A 22,865-nucleotide genomic window follows, 5' to 3' on the forward strand; every position below is an offset into this window, starting at 1 on the left:
ATATTAGTCATACAGTCAAGTGATACAATAGCCTGACATATGAATCGTCCAATTCGCAGATGCACTTTTCAATTAAATTCTCTATTTATTTTAATCAAATCTCTGTTTACCGTTGCAATGAAATTAAATTTAAACGTGTGATTTTACATTTAAATAAAATAAATATAAAAAAAAGGAAAAAGTACAAATATTAAGTTACTAAAAAAAATAATATCTAATAATTATTATGAAATACTTTTAAACTGCATTATATGGAAAAGAAAAATTGTAAATTTAATAAAATACGATCACAGTGAAAAATTATAAAGATCAAAAAAGAAAAGAGAAATTACTGTAATATTTACCGAACGTTATTTAGGCTTCAAAATTTAATAATACAAAAATTTTAATATTTCTGACTCTAACTAAACACATATGCATCTTTTAGACGATAGAGACACAAATTTAGTGTCCCAAGGAGATGGAATGGTCCATCATCTCCAATTACAACTACAAATTAATGACGAGCAAGAATGTAATATGGTAAAATATAAAATATGACTAAAGAGCTATTTTCGAAAAGATCAAACTTATTGTTGAATCTTTGAAAATAACTTAATAGTCTATGTAGTTGCCCTCTTCAGCCACAATTAAGTGGGGGCCTCTTCGGCATAATGCCTCTTCTTTCTTCATGCCTAAACTCTGCTGCGAGGCTTTTTCTAAGCGCATTTTGCAATAAAAATCGTACAGTTACATTTACTCGAATGCCTCAACAGATATTTGATCTAATCGATGAACCTATTATTAACACTTTGCATTTAAAAGATTAAATAATATTAAACAAAAGCAGAAACTTTGTCACACATCTTATGGTCTTACTTTTTTACTCGACCACTTTTATCTTTATTCTACTCTGTATTTACTATACATATATAACAAATGAAGTATTTTCAGTAGGAATTACTAAAGAGCAAAGCGTTAATATACTTAATACTAAGTAAGTATCCAACGTATTCAACTATCTTCACTTTTTCGAAAAAAAATTAATTTTTAAGAAAACGCAAAGACTTTTGAATCGTTTGATACTGATTTACATCTCGCGGTACAGAGTATCAGCAATATATGGAAAAAATAAAAGAAATATTTAAATGATAAATGAATCTAAAGGTTGCTGAAACTTTGTATAAAATCCGGAGAAGAAATTTTCCACTCCTGAGTGAAAATTACAATCGCGCGACTTCTCCGGTCTCTACCTACTTACAAATTAAATAAACATTCACACCTAAGTATGCTACCTGCCTGTATATTGGCAATATCTAAAAAGATCAAACATACGTACATACCCACCCACTCACTCCACGATTCTCTCACATACCACCAGGGTGCAAAAGCCTAAACTAGAGAGCATGCCCCGGGGCACCTCCGACACCCTAGTTCAAACGCGTGTTTTCTAAACTTATGGGAGTACGTACCAATGCTGTAATCGTCTGTCAAGGCTAGTGATTATTGCAAAAATGACTAATGTAAAATACAAGTATACTAGTATATTTTGCATACTAGTTATATACGAGTATATCATAGTTTCCACAAATAAATGCGGTAACTCTACTATTCAAAACGATTTTATTACAAAAAAAATAGTAGAAAAATTTAATATAAATATAAAATATAGAAACACTCGTATTTGTCATATCACACGTGATATGTAGAAGTAGTGTTCTCAGTATTAAATGATGTATTAATTAAAAAATATCGCGAAACGATGTACAAAACACTTTACCTAATACGCACACACAGGTGTAAAGTACATCGTGCAATCACTAGCACAATGACAGCCGCCAATAGGGGAAAAACTTAAAACTAAACCCTATACTAACCGTTTCTCACCCATACGAGTAGCACCTGGGCACACGCATAGATGAGAACGCAGAAAGTACAGGGGGGAGAAACGGGAGATTAGTATATTAGAAGCTGAAAATCCTGATCTAAAAAACATGATTAACATATATATATGAACACATAAAAACATTTTATTTATAACATAATTAAAACATTTTATTTCATTTAAGCGGGCTAAGACTCTACAAGCCATTTGGATTTGACTTTTTGATTATGCAAAAATTGTTAAATTTAATTTTTTAATATTTAAGAACTTTAAAAGAGAAAAATAAATATATAAACAACCTCGGACGACTCCTTTCATTAAGTTGGCTGTTCTAATAAAAGAACTGGGCTTTGAGCCACCACTTAACTGCTAGAATCTATCCGTCGCGAATGAGTTTGTCTTCTTGCTCATTTATTTATAATATCGAAGTATCGATATATTACAATTAATCGCGATTAGATAAACTAAGTACGAAGCAATGCATGTAAGACATTTATTACATGCTTTTCTGGACAAAAACGAGTAAATAAATGCTCGATTTCACCACTACTAACCACGAACAAAACACGTAATAAAAAAGAAAGTGCATTTATTAATTGCATTTTAATTAAATAAATTTAACCGGTGAGACAAGAAAACCTATCCTGAACTAATATAAAATATACAATACAATATACAATATAATAATACAATTTTCATGAGTAACTCCTAGAAAGGAATTACTCATGTGCTCGTCACTAATTTATTTAAATAATTACAACCAGTAACTCGTGCCGATTAGGACCTTTCATCCTCGACATGATTGAGCACCGGAGGGACTTTAAATTTTAACTCACGGCATAAGAAGTTCTACGATGGCTCCAAAACACTCCTACTTCGCAGCAGGTATTGTAGAATGCGAGTATCGAAGATCCATCGAAGATCCATCGAAGATCCATCGAAGATCCATCGAAGATCCATCGAAGATCCATCGAAGATCATCGAATGGGATGAAATTCAATTGCACCATGGCGATGCACCTCGCGTGAATCTAAAAACGCGGTATAAACGAAAATAAGAAACTATAGATGAGTTTCTTATCGCGAAACCGAAATTTATTATACGACGAACAACACTGATTCTAATTCGCGTTTGATTTTAATTTGTTTTACGCCCGATCACTGATTCTAAACAACTAATTCAAAGACTGCTTTGCACACAGTCAATGCAAGTAGAAAAATCTTCATTGATGCACTGATTCTAATACGCGAACAGTCTGTGCGACTGTTTGAAGATAAAAATATAACTTTACTCGAACAAACTCGAATGCAATTACTGCCTTGGTCGCAGTTAATTTAATATATATATTTCAAAAATGGTTCGCGAACGCGACGAAATTGAAATGAAAACGAACGAACGTGCTTCTAATCCGTGATTTTAATTATATTTAACGATACAACACTCCCGTATATTGCTTCGCGCACGATAGCATTGCACGAACACTTGCAACACTTCACAAACACAATTCACAAACACTTCCAACACTGATATATCCCATGATGATCTGAAACAGAAATAAAAACAAAATTATAAATATCATTGTTGTAAATAAAAAAATTATTATAATTATTGAGAAAGTGTTGAAAATAAAAATTGACTTACGTTTATCCTTCAGTGATGAATGCACGATGGGTATCCTACCCTTAGGATGACGATGAGCACACGTTTAAACCGAATAAAAGAAACTTACGGAGTTTCTTTACCCGAAAAAACGAAACTTTTACATACGGCGTACAACACTGATTCTACTTTCCGATTCTTTTATATTTATTTTTACGATGCACACACGAGTACCTCATTGCCTACGCGCTCGATTGCAATGATGTTCTGCAACAGAAAAAGAAAAAGAACAATTAATATCATCGTTATAATAAAAAACCTTAAAGTTATCATAGAAACGTTTAATAGGAAAATATACTTACTTTTAGTCTTCATTGGTGACTGCAGGATGGGTATCCTACCCTTAGGATGACGATGAATAAAATAAAATTAAATAAAACTCTGAAAAGCTGAAACATACTAAAAAGATTATAGAACAATATATCCTGTGAATCATTCCTGAAGGCATTGCACACTTTTAAAGATATTTTATCATAAAGAATCAATATAAATTCAAGCAATATTAATTGCCTTTATCTCACTACTTGTATAAAATTACATATAAAGTATTTAATATCAGTAAAAATTGTTAATAAAATCGATAACGTTATATATATATATATATAGATATAATATATATATATATATATATATATATATAATAGTTTAATACGTCACGTCGTTAGATCTTATGTTAGCTCGTTGAAGGAATGATCTGGAATGAACACGTAACCGCATCCTTCATGTCGAACGTTCGGCTGTCTTCGTTTTGTTTTCGGCTGTCTTCGTTTCTTCTGTTCTCACTTCGAGAAATTCCTGGAATATACGTACACATTCGTTATTGCCCGTAGATAGAATATTTTGTTTTCTTATTTTCTCTCTCTCTCTCTCTCTCTCTCTCTCTCTCTCACTTTCGTTCTCACTCTTTGTATACATTTCTGTATGGTTTAAAAAAAAGAATAACGCTTACCTCGATGAATATGAAGATAAAAAAGAGTAAACACAATTGTTAGACTGAGTATATGTATTCCTGCTGGACTCTCCTAATGCTCGGTACCTAAAAAAGGAAAAAAAAGATTACATTAGTATAGCAAAAGAAAATCAAATATATGAGTGTATGTGTACGAGCTACCTATACTTATGATATGCTTGTATGTGTGTGTATGTTACAGGAATCGAATTTAATACGAAATACGATCTTTGAATACATAATTATGAAAAATAATTAATTAGAGCATCATTAGAGATGGTAGTAAGTATCGATACCATGAAAAAAGCTGGAAATTAGAAGAAATATTGTTAAGTAACATTGGTGAGATTTGGCGGGATATCGAGATATATCGATGTTATATTCTCGCATATATCTATCGAACTTTTCAATATTCGTTTTGAAAACACTCACGTATGAAAATCTTGTATGTAGCTATCGTTTGATATATAATAGGAAGGTGTAAAATACTTTTCAATTACCTGAATTAAACGAGATGACAGGTATACAAAATGGTGGTCGTCGCTGTGACGTAGCCGCAAAGAAACGAAGCGACATCTGAGACGACATCATGGCTGCTTCAGAACCTTGCGTTTTTTCCATCTATCATAGAAAAATATCGAATAGTTAAAAATAGGATATAGGAACATAACAATTGTCGAAATATATACTTTATTAATCCAAACAATGAAAATTGAACATTATAAGTCGATATCCATAGAAATGATGCTGTAAAACAAGATATATATAGATTGCGTAGAAAAATGCATACCAATGTACATGGATTTTTTTCTACACAATATTCTTTATCCTCGACATTATCGTAATCTTTCGATTATATCATTTGGAAGTCATTTGCTAGGAGAATCTATTAGTATATGGAAGATTATTTACGTTAGAAAATACTTTTTAATTACCTGAGAGTAACGGGACGACGTAGCATCCGTCCGATCTCCAGCACCGACGCCGCGAAAAGAAAGAGGAATGATCAGCAAAGAGCTCTGATTGGCTGATAATTATTGCAAAAGAAAAAGATGACCAATCAGAAATTCCCAATTACCATATAGAAATGTATTTTACGCACACGTACGTAACTCGCCTTTCTTCATGACCACTCTAGTCAAGCTTGATTGATAATTTATTTATTAAATAAATAAAAAATTTATTCTATTTTACTATTAAGGTACACGTATCTTGTTAATATTTCAAAAATAATGAAAGAATAAAGACAATGTGCACTATAAACCTTATCACACCGCACAGAAAAACATACATAATCTATTTATTAAAAATAAATAAAATCTATTTTAATATTAATTATTAATTATATAATTAATAATTATTAGTATTCAATTTATTTTTCTTTCAGGTGTATACGTTCCCTATTAATATTTCAAAAATAACGAGTAATATAAAGACAATATAGACTAAAAACTTAATCATATCATAACGTTCTGATTTTTACATTCTTTAAATTTTTATGTAAATGTTTAAACTAATGTACATTTGTTTTAACGTCCCTGTATAGTGATGACTTCAGGTAAAAAAATTTTCATTCAGAAAAATATCACATTAAAATTATTTTATATTCAAAGTATGTTAATAAGTATTTAATGTTTAAACCAGTACATATGTGTTTAAACAATCTGAAATATAAAAAGATTGCATCAGAATATTTAAAAAATTGTTAAATAATCGATAGGAATGTCTATTGTTGTCTAAAAGCTAGGAATATACGATCTATGTACCGTCCCCTTCGAAATCCACCGTTGAAATGAGCTCTTGTCCTCTATGAATGTACTTTTATTAAACGTTGTTTATCTGACTTTCCTAACGTTGCGCATGTGTATAAAGGGTGTCATACATCTAATACATAATATTTAAGATTGTAACGTTCTTATTCTAGTATTTTTTTAATTTTTGTGTAATTATTTTAGTGCTCCTGCGCAGTGAGGACTTCGAGGGTAAAATTTAGCTGCAATATAAGAAAAGTGCATTAGTGCATTAAAATAATTGTTATACAATTGTTAATATTGAATGATCACTAACTAACAGAGTAACGTGTATAATTAAATTACTTTTTCTGGCATTTATTAACGTATATGTAAATGAAAAAAGAAAGTACATTTCTCTAAACAATTATACAATTAATATATTCAAACAATTAATAAACAATATACTAATGGTAAATGTGAATTATTGAAGTTTACCATTATTATAGAAGGAAACTTAGGTGTTTGCTCGTTTCAGTACCATAAAAAAAATTGCTTGAATTCATTTTAAAATCTTGTCAACTTTTCTTTTATATATATACTTGATACACAAAACAATAAGAAAGCCTAATAGATGCTGTGCTTTTCCAAATCTTCAAATACTTGCAAATCTACAAATCATAAGATTCTATTAGTAAAGTATCAAGCAAACTGAACGAGCTATATATGTATATGTATGATATTTGTAAAAGATGTCACTCTCTCTTTTCTTTCCCTTCTCATACTTTTATTATTATGTTATAAAAGAAAAGAGATAAACTTACCACAACTGATATCAATATAAAAAAGTAACACAATTATTATTTAGATTGAAAAGTAAACACAATTAGACTGACAATGAGTATATATATTCATGCTGTATTCTACCAATGTTTGGAAACCTAAAAAAAAATATAAAGTAATATAACATTGGTATAATATAAGAAAATTAAATTTATTAGTTTTTTGTATACTTGTAAAACGTTCGTTGTTAATATTTAAAGAATAACGTGTAGATATAAGGCAATATACACTAAAAACTTTGTCACATTGTACAGAAAAACACAATCGTATAGAAAAGAAACCTCGTTGCAGATATTTTTAAAACAATTGACATCGCATGCCAGAGGAAAACATATTTTTATAGAGATGAAACATCGTTATAGAAATCTTTAAAACAATTGACATAAGGCACTGTAGCCATCCTTAAAGAATTAAAATAAATTGAAACAAAACAATTGAAATCTCTCATGCCAACTATGAAAGTATAAATTCCTATATTCAGTATCGATATGGAAAAATTCTTGTTATTTTAATTCTTTAAGGATGGTTACAGTGCTTTATGTCATTTGTTTTAAAGATTTCTATAACGTGGTTTCTTTTCTATACATTTGTGTTCTTCTGTTTGGATTTTATTGTATAACCTCTTTATTTTATTCCTTATTTTTTAAATATTATCAAGGAACGTGTATACCTAATAGGAAAGTAAAATTGGTTTTTGATTTATTAAATAAATAAATTTTGTGTGTTTTTCTGTGCAGTGTGATAAAGTTTTTAGTGTATATTGTCTTTATTCTACACATTAGTTTTTAAATATTAACAAGGAAAACTTGATACTTTACTAATACGATCTTATGATTTTCAGATTTGCAAGTATTTGAAGATTTTAAGAAGCACATCGATTATGCTTTTTTATTGTTTCGTATATCAAGTACATACATAAAAGAAGAACTTACAAGATTTTAAAATGAATCCAGGCAATTTTTTTATGGTATTCAAACGAACAAACACCTCAGCTTTCTTCTATCATAATGGTAAACTTTAATAATTCATATTTTCCATTAGTATATTGTTTAATAATTGTTTTAATATATTGGTTGTATAATTGTTTAGAGAAATGTACTTTCTTTTTTCATTTCCATATACGTGTACATTACGTATACATTAATAATTATTTTAATGCACTAATGCACTTTTCTTATATTGCAGCTAAATTTGACCCTCGAAGTCCTCACTGCGCAGGAGCACTAAAATAATTACACAAAAATTAAAAAAATACTAGAATAAGAACGTTACAATCTTAAATATTATGTATTAGATGTATGACACCCTTTATACACATGCGCAACGTTAGGAAAGTCAGATAAACAACGTTTAATAAAAGTACATTCATAGAGGACAAGAGCTCATTTCAACGGTGGATTTCGAAGGGGACGGTACATAGATCGTATATTCCTATCTTTTAGACAACAATAGACATTCCTATCGATTATTTAACAATTTTTTAAATATTCTGATGCAATTTTTTTATATTTCAGATTGTTTAAACACATATGTACTGGTTTAAACATTAAATACTTATTAACATACTTTGAATATAAAATAATTTTAATGTGATATTTTTCTGAATGAAAATTTTTTTACCTGAAGTCATCACTGTACAGGGACGTTAAAACAAATGTACATTAGTTTAAACATTTACATAAAATTTAAGAATGTAAAATCAGAACGTTATGATATGATTAAGTTTTTAGTCTATATTGTCTTTATATTACTCGTTATTTTTGAAATATTAATAGGGAACGTATACACCTGATAGAAAAATAAATTGAATACTAATAATTATTAATTATATAATTAATAATTAATATTAAAATAGATTTTATTTATTTTTAATAAATAGATTATGTATGTTTTTCTGTGCGGTGTGATAAGGTTTATAGTGCATATTGTCTTTATTCTTTTCATTATTTTGTAAATATTAACAAGATACGTGTACCTTAAATAGTAAAATAGAATAAATTTTTTATTTATTTAATAAATAAATTATCATATCAAGCTTGACTAGAGTGGTCATGAAGAAAGGCGAGTTACGTACGTGTGCGTAAAATACATTTCTATATGGTAATTGGGAATTTCTGATTGGTCATCTTTTTCTTTTGCAATAATTATCAGCCAATCAGAGCTCTTTGCTGATCATTCCTCTTTCTTTTCGCGGCGTCGGTGCTGGAGATCGGACGGATGCTACGTCGTTCCGTTAATCTCAGGTAATTAAAAAATATTTTCTAACGTAAATAATCTTCCTATATACTAATAGATTCTCCTAGCAAATGACTTCCAAATGATATAATCGAAAGATTACGATAATGTCGAGGATAAAGAATATTTGTGTAGAAAAAAAATCCATGTACATTGGTATGCATTTTTCTACGCAATCATATATATATCTTGTTTTACAGCATCATTTCTATGGATATCGACTTATAATGTTCAATTTTCATTGTTTGGATTAATAAAGTATATATTTCGACAATTGTTATGTTCCTATATCCTATTTTTAACTATTCGATATTTTTCTATGATAGATGGAAAAAACGCAAGGTTCTGAAGCAGCCATGATGTCGTCTCAGATGTCGCTTCGTTTCTTTGCGGCTACGTCACAGCGACGACCACCATTTTGTATACCTGTCATCTCGTTTAATTCAGGTAATTGAAAAGTATTTTACACCTTCCTATTATATATCAAACGATAGCTACATACAAGATTTTCATACGTGAGTGTTTTCAAAACGAAATATTGAAAAGTTCGATAGATATATGCGAGAATATAACATCGATATATCTCGATATCCCGCCAAATCTCACCAATGTTACTTAACAATATTTCTTCTAATTTCCAGCTTTTTTCATGGTATCGATACTTACTACCATCTCTAATGATGCTCTAATTAATTATTTTTCATAATTATGTATTCAAAGATCGTATTTCGTATTAAATTCGATTCCTGTAACATACACACACATACAAGCATATATTCATAAGTATAGGTAGCTCGTACACATACACTCATATATTTGATTTTCTTTATGCTATACTAATGTAATCTTTTTTTTTCCTTTTTTAGGTACCGATCATTAGGAGAGTCCAGCAGGAATACATATACTCAGTCTAACAATTGTGTTTACTCTTTTTTATCTTCATATTCATCGAGGTAAGCGTTATTCTTTTTTTTAAACCATACAGAAATGTATACAAAGAGTGAGAACAAAAGTGAGAGAGAGAGAGAGAGAGAGAGAGAGAGAGAGAGAAAATAAGAAAACAAAATATTCTATCTACGGGCAATAACGAATGTGTACGTATATTCCAGGAATTTCTCGAAGTGAGAACAGAAGAAACGAAGACAGCCGAAAACAAAACGAAGACAGCCGAACGTTCGACATGAAGGATGCGGTTACGTGTTCATTCCAGATCATTCCTTCAACGAGCTAACAATAAGATCTAACGACGTGACGTATTAAACTATTATATATATATATATATATATATATATATATATATATATATAACGTTATCGATTTTTATTAACAATTTTTACTGATATTAAATACTTTATATGTAATTTTATACAAGTAGTGAGATAAAGGCAATTAATATTGCTTGAATTTATATTGATTCTTTATGATAAAATATCTTTAAAAGTGTGCAATGCCTTCAGGAATGATTCACAGGATATATTGTTCTATAATCTTTTTAGTATGTTTCAGCTTTTCAGAGTTTTATTTAATTTTATTTTATTCATCGTCATCCTAAGGGTAGGATACCCATCCTGCAGTCACCAATGAAGACTAAAAGTAAGTATATTTTCCTATTAAACGTTTCTATGATAACTTTAAAGGTTTTTTATTATAACGATGATATTAATTGTTCTTTTTCTTTTTCTGTTGCAGAACATCATTGCAATCGAGCGCGTAGGCAATGAGGTACTCGTGTGTGCATCGTAAAAATAAAATATAAAAGAATCGGAAAGTAGAATCAGTGTTGTACGCCGTATGTAAAAGTTTCGTTTTTTCGGGTAAAGAAACTCCGTAAGTTTCTTTTATTCGGTTTAAACGTGTGCTCATCGTCATCCTAAGGGTAGGATACCCATCGTGCATTCATCACTGAAGAATAAACGTAAGTCAATTTTTATTTTCAACACTTTCTCAATAATTATAATAATTTTTTTATTTACAACAATGATATTTATAATTTTGTTTTTATTTCTGTTTCAGATCATCATGGGAATATATCAGTGTTGGAAGTGTTTGTGAATTGTGTTTGTGAAGTGTTGCAAGTGTTCGTGCAATGCTATCGTGCGCGAAGCAATATACGGGAGTGTTGTATCGTTAAATATAATTAAAATCACGGATTAGAAGCACGTTCGTTCGTTTTCATTTCAATTTCGTCGCGTTCGCGAACCATTTTTGAAATATATATATTAAATTAACTGCGACCAAGGCAGTAATTGCATTAGAGTTTGTTCGAGTAAAGTTATATTTTTATCTTCAAACAGTCGCACAGACTGTTCGCGTATTAGAATCAGTGCATCAATGAAGATTTTTCTACTTGCATTGACTGTGTGCAAAGCAGTCTTTGAATTAGTTGTTTAGAATCAGTGATCGGGCGTAAAACAAATTAAAATCAAACGCGAATTAGAATCAGTGTTGTTCGTCGTATAATAAAATTTCGGTTTCGCGATAAGAAACTCATCTATAGTTTCTTATTTTCGTTTATACCGCGTTTTTAGATTCACGCGAGGTGCATCGCCATGGTGCAATTGAATTTCATCCCATTCGATGATCTTCGATGGATCTTCGATGGATCTTCGATGGATCTTCGATGGATCTTCGATGGATCTTCGATGGATCTTCGATACTCGCATTCTACAATACCTGCTGCGAAGTAGGAGTGTTTTGGAGCCATCGTAGAACTTCTTATGCCGTGAGTTAAAATTTAAAGTCCCTCCGGTGCTCAATCATGTCGAGGATGAAAGGTCCTAATCGGCACGAGTTACTGGTTGTAATTATTTAAATAAATTAGTGACGAGCACATGAGTAATTCCTTTCTAGGAGTTACTCATGAAAATTGTATTATTATATTGTATATTGTATTGTATATTTTATATTAGTTCAGGATAGGTTTTCTTGTCTCACCGGTTAAATTTATTTAATTAATAATGCAATTAATAAATGCACTTTCTTTTTTATTACGTGTTTTGTTCGTGGTTAGTAGTGGTGAAATCGAGCATTTATTTACTCGTTTTTGTCCAGAAAAGCATGTAATAAATGTCTTACATGCATTGCTTCGTACTTAGTTTATCTAATCGCGATTAATTGTAATATATCGATACTTCGATATTATAAATAAATGAGCAAGAAGACAAACTCATTCGCGACGGATAGATTCTAGCAGTTAAGTGGTGGCTCAAAGCCCAGTTCTTTTATTAGAACAGCCAACTTAATGAAAGGAGTCGTCCGAGGTTGTTTATATATATTTATTTTTCTCTTTTAAAGTTCTTAAATATTAAAAAATTAAATTTAACAATTTTTGCATAATCAAAAAGTCAAATCCAAATGGCTTGTAGAGTCTTAGCCCGCTTAAATGAAATAAAATGTTTTAATATATGTTATAAAATAAAATGTTTTTATGTGTTCATATATATATATGTTAATCATGTTTTTTAGATCAGGATTTTCAGCTTCTAATATACTAATCTCCCGTTTCTCCCCCCTGTACTTTCTGCGTTCTCATCTATGCGTGTGCCCAGGTGCTACTCGTATGGGTGAGAAACGGTTAGTATAGGTTTAGTTTTAAGTTTTTCCCCTATTGGCGGCTGTCATTGTGCTAGTGATTGCACGATGTACTTTACACCTGTGTGTGCGTATTAGGTAAAGTGTTTTGTACATCGTTTCGCGATATTTTTTAATTAATACATCATTTAATACTGAGAACACTACTTCTACATATCACGTGTGATATGACAAATACGAGTGTTTCTATATTTTTATATTTATATTAAATTTTTCTACTATTTTTTTTGTAATAAAATCGTTTTGAATAGTAGAGTTACCGCATTTATTTGTGGAAACTATGATATACTCGTATATAACTAGTATGCAATATATACTAGTATATACTTGTATTTTTACATTAGTCATTTTTGCAATAATCACTAGCCTTGACAGACGATTACAGCATTGGTACGTACTCCCATAAGTTTAGAAAACACGCGTTTGAACTAGGGTGTCGGAGGTGCCCCGGGGCATGCTCTCTAGTTTAGGCTTTTGCACCCTGGTGGTATGTGAGAGAATCGTGGAGTGAGTGGGTGGGTATGTACGTATGTTTGATCTTTTTAGATATTGCCAATATACAGGCAGGTAGCATACTTAGGTGTGAATGTTTATTTAATTTGTAAGTAGGTAGAGACCGGAGAAGTCGCGCGATTGTAATTTTCACTCAGGAGTGGAAAATTTCTTCTCCGGATTTTATACAAAGTTTCAGCAACCTTTAGATTCATTTATCATTTAAATATTTCTTTTATTTTTTCCATATATTGCTGATACTCTGTACCGCGAGATATAAATCAGTATCAAACGATTCAAAAGTCTTTGCGTTTTCTTAAAAATTAATTTTTTTTCGAAAAAGTGAAGATAGTTGAATACGTTGGATACTTACTTAGTATTAAGTATATTAACGCTTTGCTCTTTAGTAATTCCTACTGAAAATACTTCATTTGTTATATATGTATAGTAAATACAGAGTAGAATAAAGATAAAAGTGGTCGAGTAAAAAAGTAAGACCATAAGATGTGTGACAAAGTTTCTGCTTTTGTTTGATATTATTTAATCTTTTAAATGCAAAGTGTTAATAATAGGTTCATCGATTAGATCAAATATCTGTTGAGGCATTCGAGTAAATGTAACTGTACGATTTTTATTGTAAAATGCGCTTAGAAAAAGCCTCGCAGCAGAGTTTAGGCATGAAGAAAGAAGAGGCATTATGCCGAAGAGGCCCCCACTTAATTGTGGCTGAAGAGGGCAACTACATAGACTATTAAGTTATTTTCAAAGATTCAACAATAAGTTTGATCTTTTCGAAAATAGCTCTTTAGTCATATTTTATATTTTACCATATTACATTCTTGCTCGTCATTAATTTGTAGTTGTAATTGGAGATGATGGACCATTCCATCTCCTTGGGACACTAAATTTGTGTCTCTATCGTCTAAAAGATGCATATGTGTTTAGTTAGAGTCAGAAATATTAAAATTTTTGTATTATTAAATTTTGAAGCCTGAATAACGTTCGGTAAATATTACAGTAATTTCTCTTTTCTTTTTTGATCTTTATAATTTTTCACTGTGATCGTATTTTATTAAATTTACAATTTTTCTTTTCCATATAATGCAGTTTAAAAGTATTTCATAATAATTATTAGATATTATTTTTTTTAGTAACTTAATATTTGTACTTTTTCCTTTTTTTTATATTTATTTTATTTAAATGTAAAATCACACGTTTAAATTTAATTTCATTGCAACGGTAAACAGAGATTTGATTAAAATAAATAGAGAATTTAATTGAAAAGTGCATCTGCGAATTGGACGATTCATATGTCAGGCTATTGTATCACTTGACTGTATGACTAATATAGTTTTCTTTTTGTTACAGGTGATCGTCGTGGGATTTATCGTCAACTCATCTTGATTGACTTAATTGTTGCATTTTTAAATTAATTTATATAAGCATTTCTGAAGGCACACACACATTTTTTTAAGGTGGTCTCTGTAGTAACAAAAATGATACTGGATATATAAAAAAGGAGACTTGTGAGCTTCTATGTACTTCTGTATTCTTTGCTTCTTTATTTTTTGCTTAGTTTTGAAAAATATAGATACCGGTTATTGGTCGATTCAATTCCTAATTTATCAACACAAAAGTAGGTCGAGATTTTTATTACTTATTCTTATCGCTAGATGTTACTATTAAGTCGTTTTTAATTCATTGTACCTCGCACTGCCTCGTGGGTAATCACTATTTACCGTGTCAGTTTTGACAAGTGTAAATTATTACAACATTTCGATAATTTAATTAATTCCACATTTTTAAATAAGAAAAATAATGGAAGGATTACAGACTAATTTCGAAAATCCGAGTGAGATGGAAATACGAGGACTCGCGATGGATTTACAAGGGAGTTCTAAAAGTACTAATCGTAAAAGGCCTGAACATATGTCTAGTGAAGTCGTAGATTCTAACCCTTACAGGTATTTAAACGATCAATTAACAAGTATATCTGTATTATTATTATATATTGTTATATCTTTTATAGATTTTTTATTCTATTCTTTATAGTCGACTAATGGCATTAAAACGTATGGGTGTTGTTAATAATTATGAAAGTATACGAGAAAAAACAATAGCTATCGTTGGGGTGGGAGGAGTTGGTAGTGTAGCTGCAGAAATGTTAACAAGATGTGGTATAGGAAAGGTCAGAAGAACAATTATTTGAAGTATATATAATGTTACTTTCTATTATATTTGTATAAAAAAAGTATCATACATTTTAGCTAATTATTTTTGATTATGACAAAGTGGAATTAGCAAATATGAATAGATTATTTTTTCAACCGTATCAAGCAGGACATAGTAAGGTAGAAGCTGCTGCCAAAACTTTACATTATATTAATCCTGATGTAGAAATTGAACCACATTGTTATAATATTACAACTATAGATAACTTTAAAAAGTTTATGGCTACAATAAGGTATATTTCTATATATAAAACTTTGATTATTATATATGAAACTAATTCATTGTGCAGTCCTAAACTTTCATTTTGTAATACCGATTCTAGTACATCAAGTCTAACAGATGGACCCGTGGATTTGGTCTTAAGTTGCGTGGATAATTTTGAAGCACGTCTGGCAATAAATACTGCTTGCAACGAACTTAATCAAATATGGTTTGAAAGTGGTGTTTCAGAAAACGCAGTCTCTGGGCATATTCAATTTCTTATACCAGGAGAGACAGCTTGTTTTGCTGTATGATACTTTAGACAATTAATCATTTATTCATCTAATATTCATTTTTTTTTTAATCTATTTATTTTTAGTGTGCACCACCTTTGGTTGTTGCATCAAATATTGATGAAAAAACTTTGAAGAGAGATGGTGTATGCGCTGCATCCCTACCCACAACTATGGCTATAGTAGCAGGCTTTTTGGTACAGAATGCTTTGAAATTTTTACTTAATTTCGGAGATGTAACATGCTATTTAGGTTACAATGCATTGCAAGATTTTTTTCCAACAATGACGTTAAAGCCAAATCCAAATTGTGGAGACAATTATTGCAGGCAAAGACAACAAGAATATCAAGCAAAACCAAAAGTTGAAAAGCCTGTTGAAAAAATTACTGACACAAAACCTTTGCACGAAGATAATGAATATGGTATGTAATAAAATTTATAATCGACAATGTATTATATAAATGCATAATAAAATATTTATAATGTAGCCGATTAGTTAATAATATAATAATATAATTGTTTGACAGAAATCTCTTTAGTTGAGGAATATGAAGAAGAAAAAGAAGAAAATGCTCAGTTAGTTAATATTGGCTTAAAACAAGCTTATACCATAGAACCAACTAATTCTCAAAATGAAGTAGCAAATACATCAGAATTAAGCTTGGAAGAACTTATGCAACAAATGAAATCTATATAATGTTTGTAGACCATGTAAAAGTGTCTATAAAATCTTACAAAATGAAATGTTATGTACATTCCATGATAACAATAATGACTGATATAAAAAAAATATTAGTTCCATATTTGCATTGTCGAAGAATAAAATTCTTACAAAACATAGCATTAAAAATAAATTTTATAAAATTAATATATAAAAATAAAAAAGAAATCTAATTGGAATACTAGCTTATATAATTTTATTCAATATTTTAATTATACATCAATAGAATAGAGTGAATGTAAATACGGAATGAAGATATAAAACCATATAAACGTTAATGTTTTTGAGCAAAATCTGAGCTTTCAAGAATGCATAATAAATTCTTGAAGTGAAAATGACATGAGATTGATGATATCATACAATCATAACATTTTTTAAAGATAGTAACATTTAAATACAATTGATGTATTGTTTCTCCGTTATCGATATCAGTTAACGCAGATGAATTTTAAGATAAATTTTATTTCTTGAAATATTATAATTACTAATACAGAGGGACAAATTTTATATAAATACATTATATATTTCAATAAAGACAAATATTAAAACACATGAGAAAAGTAAATGTTAAACAAAACAAAGAAAAGAAAAAGAACGAATCAAAAGAGTTAGGTTTTATGTTCGTAAATTTTTGACTTTACCGTAAATTTATCCTAAAATACATCTGTGAATTGACAACATAAAATATTAATCAAATTTGATACCAATTATTACTCTTCATCGTCACGGGCTCCACCAGCTGGTGCTTTTGGACCTCCAGCACGTTTAGCCATAATAATTTGATCAATTTTAAGTACAGTACAAGCAACTTCTACTGCATACTTAAGAGCCCATTGCTTGGTAAGGAATAGATCTAAGATTCCTGCTTGAACTGTATCTATAAGAGCAGTTCCTTCAGCCTATAAAATAAATATTCATTTTTACTAACGATTAAGTTCATTTACAAATACATATATATTTATAAGTAAAAATATTGCCAACCTCGATATCAAATCCATAAGTCTTTTTACCCTCCTTATGCGCCGCATACAATTTGGAGAGTAATTCGGACGCATGATTACCACTATTCTCTGCTAAAGTTTTTGGAAAAACTTCCAAAGCTGTAGCAAATCTATGTGCCGCGTATTGCGTTAATCCTGGTAGAGTGTCTGCATAAGCAGCAAGCTGCGCAGCTAACTCAATTTCTGTTGCTCCAGCACCAGGAAGAAATCTACCATCCCTTGTAATTCCTTTAAATGTATTAACACCATCATCTATTGCTCTTTCAATATCATCCATATAATTTTCTGTAGATCCTCTAACAAGTATAGTGCTAACGCGACTATCATTTCCATCCAATCTAAAGACCACTACTATAGTGTCTCCTAATTCATCAACATAAACAGAATCCGCATATCCTAATTCTTCTTTTGACGGTGCAACTAACTTTGAAAGAGCTGTGGCTCCTACAGTTTTTGATAACCGTCTAATGTCAAATTTACTTGGTATCCGTACAGCCATTAAATTATACTTTGTCATATAATGTAAAGCCATGTCGCCAAACTTTCCACCCGATACTACAACCGTAGCTCCAGAGGCTGCTATTGCTTTTATTTGTGTTTCTAATAGAGATTCCTCTCCGCGTGAAAATTGCATCAGCTCATCTGCCGTCTTTATTAATACTGTTCCTTTAGTTTCAGTTTGAGTGATATCAACGGGACAAGTATAAACAGCTATCTTAGCATTGGATTGTTTTGTTATATCTCCTTCCACTTGACGTTTAAATATCATTCCATTTACTACTTGAGAGGATGTTAAGCCGCCTCCAAGTATTTTACAGACACGTACATTATCTACGTTAAATGTAGTTTTCTCAGGTAAAATAGATACGCATGCTTCGCTAACGAAAGATGCTAGAAGCTCTTCATTTCCATATTGTTTGCTCATTATCGATGTTTTGATTCCAGCTTTCATTTCTTCTTTATTTCGATAATCTTTTATTTCATGAACAACAAAAGTAGGAAGAATCTCCAATGCCTTTTCTAATGCTCCTTCGTAACCTTCAACTATTTCAGATGTGGTTATACCCTGCAAACAAACAAACCTTTCTTTCTTACAACTCTTTACTTCTTAATAAATTATTAATATAATTATTTCATTTTCATAATAAAAAATTTAATACCAAGCGAAGAAGTTCTTCCGCAGCTTCAAGTAAAGCTCCAGCAAATATGATAACAAAGTTTGTACCATCTCCAGCTTCTGCTTCTTGCATTTTCGATGCAAAAACTAGCAACTTTGCTGCTGGATGTTCAACTTCTAATTCATTTATAATTGTAGCAGCATCATTGGTAACAAATAATTTTTCAATATGATTAATAATCATTTTATTCATCCCATTAGGACCATATGCAGTTCTCACTGATTGTGCAAACTGTTTGCAAGCAGATATGTTTCTATATACTGCTTCTTCCAATCCAGAAAAGTACTATCAAAAGAGAAAATTTATAATATTTTCTTGATGACAAAGAGAGAGAAATAGGCTTTATTTTTTAATATTGATTATAGTACTCAATGTTAAATGTTTTGTACACAATTAATGACTATAAAATATACAAAATTTTACAATTATTAATTGTAAGTAAAAGTTCATGTTTATTTTAATCTATAAATTGTAAATAAATTATGAAATAATTTCAAACTGAAATATTGCAAGCGTATTCAATAGCAACTATATAACATAGTTCTGAATATTATAATATTTTATAATCATATGTATAAAAAGTGCCAGAAATGTCTATAAAAGGTAATGCTGTCGATGACGGTATCGATGCTACTTTTCTTGCATTTTGGAGTATAGCAATTTGCAATACAACATGGAATCGTGATAAATCAATAAATATATACTTACACGAGCACCATCTTTTAACATTTGGGCAACGCCCGGTGCTTTTGGTACGTGTAAAGCCATTTTTTTAATAAAAAATTCGAACAATGACAATCTCACGTGTTATAAAATAGTAATTATTATATGCCGACCATAAACTCAACAAGAATCTTCGTTTTAGAGATAGACCTTTACTTAGTAGTAGCGTATTGCAGTTGTGCATCTCCAAAAATCAGCTACATGAGCGCTCTGAAATTATCCAATCATCATTGAATACGAATAATTCTGATTAGTCGAATCAGATTAAAAGTAACCAATCAAGTTAACGTATATTCAATAGAATTTTCTTTTTTAAATATATTGAGAAGATTTTTATTTAAATATCGACATTTGAAAACATATTAACATACGTTTGAATTTATTAAATAATTAATTAAATATATAGTTATTTATAAATTAGATAAGTATAAATCAATGTGTGTACGCGCGTAAATATTGTATTCACAATTGCAGATGGCGTTTTGAGTTAATCGGTACGTGGCAAATACGAAGCTTCGATAAATGTCACTTTTTCACAAGTCGCTGTTGTATACAGGTGTGTTATAAAATTTAAATAGTTGTTATCTGTTTTTTTTTATTACGTTTATATAGATATACGTATGTATTTTATCTTATTTCTAATTAATCTATTGAAACTAATTTTTATTAAAGAAATATTTTTTTAGTATTTCGTACACATTAAAGCACCATGGACTTTCAATATATAAATAATGTAGAAAATTCAACATATAGTAAACAATATAATGAACCTATACAATATGGAACTTCTGGCTTCCGAACTAAGTAAATATATCTTGTATATTTTATTTAAATTTGTGTGTGTGTGAAATGTACATTATATTATTATTTTACTAATATCATTTCAGAGCAGAGTTCTTGGAACATATACTTTATCGAATGGGCCTTTTAGCTGTACTTAGATCAAAGAAATGTAATGGTATGATTTCATTAGTTTTTTACTATTGTCATATCATTATTTTAAATGAAATCATTAAAGTCTCATCAGAACCTTAAGTTGGATATAAAATAAAAGATCTCTTATATTATAGCTGCAATTGGATTGATGATAACGGCTAGTCACAATGTAGAATCAGATAATGGTGTTAAATTAGTTGATCCTAATGGGGAGATGTTGAAAGCATCTTGGGAAACAATAGCCAATGATTTAGCTAATGCAAATGACACCGATGTTGTAACTATTATTCAACGTATTATAAATGAAGAAAAAATTAATATGTCTGCAAATGCAGTAGTAATAATAGGCAGAGATACAAGACAAAGTGGCCCTAATTTATTAGGTGCTGCAGTGGCAGGTATTAAAGCCTTGAATGGTGCCGTAAAAGATTTTGGAATAGTTACCACACCTCAATTACATTATCTTGTTTTTTGTACAAATACAAATAACAATTATGGAGAATCGACATTAGAAGGCTATTATAATAAATTTTCCAAGGCTTACAAACGTATGAGAGAATATAAAAATGTACTTAATAATGACAAATATATAGCAGAATTACATTTGGATGCAGCAAATGGTGTTGGTGCACTTGCTATGAAAGAATTTCAAAAACATCTAGATTCTGTTCTCAAAGTTAATATTTATAATGATGGAAATGGAGAACTAAATTACATGGTATATATAATTTATTAGCAAATTATATTATTACCAATTAATTTAAAATAAGAGAATATGCGTTTTTCTTCTTATTAGTGTGGAGCTGATTATGTTAAAATACATCAAAAAGTACCATTAAATATGCAACCTGAAGCAAATGTTAAATGTGCTTCTATAGATGGAGATGCGGACAGAATAGTTTATTTCTATGTAGATGAAACAAAAAAATTTCATATTCTCGATGGAGATCGTATAGCTACACTTATAGCAGGCTACATCAAGGAACTTCTTCAAGAAAGTTCTCTGCAATTAAATCTTGGCCTAGTTCAAACTGCATATGCTAATGCAAGTTCAACTAATTATATTTCGCAGAAATTGGTATATATTTATTTATCTTTTTATTGTTAAAATAATCTTTGAATGAAATATTTAATTCCTAAATTGTGTTTAGAAAGTTCCAGTTGCATGCGTTTCAACAGGTGTAAAACATTTGCACAATAAAGCAACAGAATTTGATATTGGTGTTTATTTTGAAGCAAATGGTCATGGGACCGTTGTTTTTAAGGAAACGGCTATCCAATCTATTTCAAATGCTGCAGAAAATCTTACGTAAGATTAGATCTATTCAAGTGATAATTTTATATGCATACAATCTTGCTGATATTTTATTATGGCTATAGGTTGGAAAAAAATGAACGTACTGCTGCTGGAAAATTAGTACATATAATAAATATAATTAATCAGACCGTTGGTGATGCCTTAAGCGATATGTTGTTAATAGAAACTATTTTACATGCTAAAGGATGGAGCATTATCGATTGGGAACAATGTTATACAGATTTACCAAACAAACAAGTAAAAGTTAAAGTTAAGGACAGAAATATTATTACAACGGCTAATGCAGAAAGACAGTGTGTTACGCCAATAGGATTACAAAATGAAATTGATAAAGTCACAGCCAAGTATTCGAAAGGAAGAAGCTTTATCAGGTATTTTGTACATAGACAAATAAATATTTTTATTCTAGTATTTTTACTTAAAATAATTTGAATAATATATTATTAGACCTTCCGGTACTGAGGATATAGTACGCGTGTATGCAGAATGTGAAAATCTATCTGATGTCAGCAAATTGGCTGCAGAAGTATCTTTACTTGTTCATAAACATGCTGGAGGCATTGGACCAGAACCTACTTTGTGACAATGACATTGATCTTATCTCAAATTACATATTTTTATCTAAATCTGCATTTAGTCTTATTAAAAAGAAGACAATAAAATCATTGATTTTTAAGTAGGTCATCATTCTTTCCTTTTATATTTTTAGCTGGATTTATACGACTGTAACTTTTGATCTCAAAACTTCGTATAATCAAATATAAGTGAATTAGGAAATAATAAATAACTTTAGAAATTTATAAGATATTATAAAATATATTTCGAGTCATTTCATCATAAATATCATAAATTTCTATCACCACCACACCTGCGTTGCATTCTTCTCTTTTAAAATTGA

At 29.9% G+C, this 22,865-nt stretch overlaps 3 protein-coding genes across 5 annotated transcripts; 2 read left to right on the forward strand and 1 right to left on the reverse strand.

Annotated features, from left to right (window-relative positions):
• The first annotated feature begins 15,081 nt into the window (after positions 1-15,081).
• LOC122526359 (ubiquitin-like modifier-activating enzyme 5) lies at positions 15,082-16,834 on the forward strand. Of its 2 annotated transcripts, none has more exons than XM_043649735.1 (6): positions 15,082-15,327; positions 15,416-15,551; positions 15,631-15,827; positions 15,918-16,104; positions 16,176-16,512; positions 16,618-16,834. In XM_043649735.1, exons 1-6 carry the CDS (start codon positions 15,182-15,184, stop codon positions 16,785-16,787), a joined length of 1,173 nt encoding a protein of 390 aa, XP_043505670.1. In that variant the 5' UTR covers positions 15,082-15,181; the 3' UTR covers positions 16,788-16,834. The 2 variants fall into 2 exon arrangements, with proteins under 2 accessions (XP_043505670.1, XP_043505679.1); XM_043649744.1 differs by having other exon boundaries at positions 15,243-15,327; positions 15,393-15,551.
• Positions 16,835-17,341: 507 nt separating this feature from the next.
• On the reverse strand, positions 17,342-19,903 carry LOC122526301 (T-complex protein 1 subunit theta). Its single transcript, XM_043649630.1, has 4 exons — positions 19,699-19,903; positions 18,973-19,275; positions 17,793-18,878; positions 17,342-17,710 (listed from the first exon to the last, which is right to left on the reverse strand). The coding sequence occupies exons 1-4, from the start codon at positions 19,756-19,758 to the stop codon at positions 17,522-17,524; spliced, it is 1,638 nt and encodes a 545-aa protein (XP_043505565.1). The 5' UTR covers positions 19,759-19,903; the 3' UTR covers positions 17,342-17,521.
• Positions 19,904-20,192: 289 nt separating this feature from the next.
• On the forward strand, positions 20,193-22,765 carry LOC122526302 (phosphoacetylglucosamine mutase). 2 transcript variants are annotated; one of them, XM_043649645.1, is made up of 8 exons: positions 20,193-20,269; positions 20,400-20,517; positions 20,601-20,671; positions 20,784-21,367; positions 21,446-21,727; positions 21,801-21,958; positions 22,030-22,338; positions 22,415-22,765. In XM_043649645.1, exons 2-8 carry the CDS (start codon positions 20,423-20,425, stop codon positions 22,548-22,550), a joined length of 1,635 nt encoding a protein of 544 aa, XP_043505580.1. In that variant the 5' UTR covers positions 20,193-20,269; positions 20,400-20,422; the 3' UTR covers positions 22,551-22,765. The 2 variants fall into 2 exon arrangements, with proteins under 2 accessions (XP_043505580.1, XP_043505589.1); XM_043649654.1 differs by lacking the exon at positions 20,193-20,269 and adding an exon at positions 20,271-20,331.
• Positions 22,766-22,865: the final 100 nt, after the last annotated feature.

The sequence above is a fragment of the Polistes fuscatus genome, unplaced genomic scaffold (assembly GCF_010416935.1).
Source record: "Polistes fuscatus isolate 324 unplaced genomic scaffold, CU_Pfus_HIC Scaffold1, whole genome shotgun sequence".
Lineage (NCBI taxonomy): Eukaryota > Metazoa > Arthropoda > Insecta > Hymenoptera > Vespidae > Polistes > Polistes fuscatus.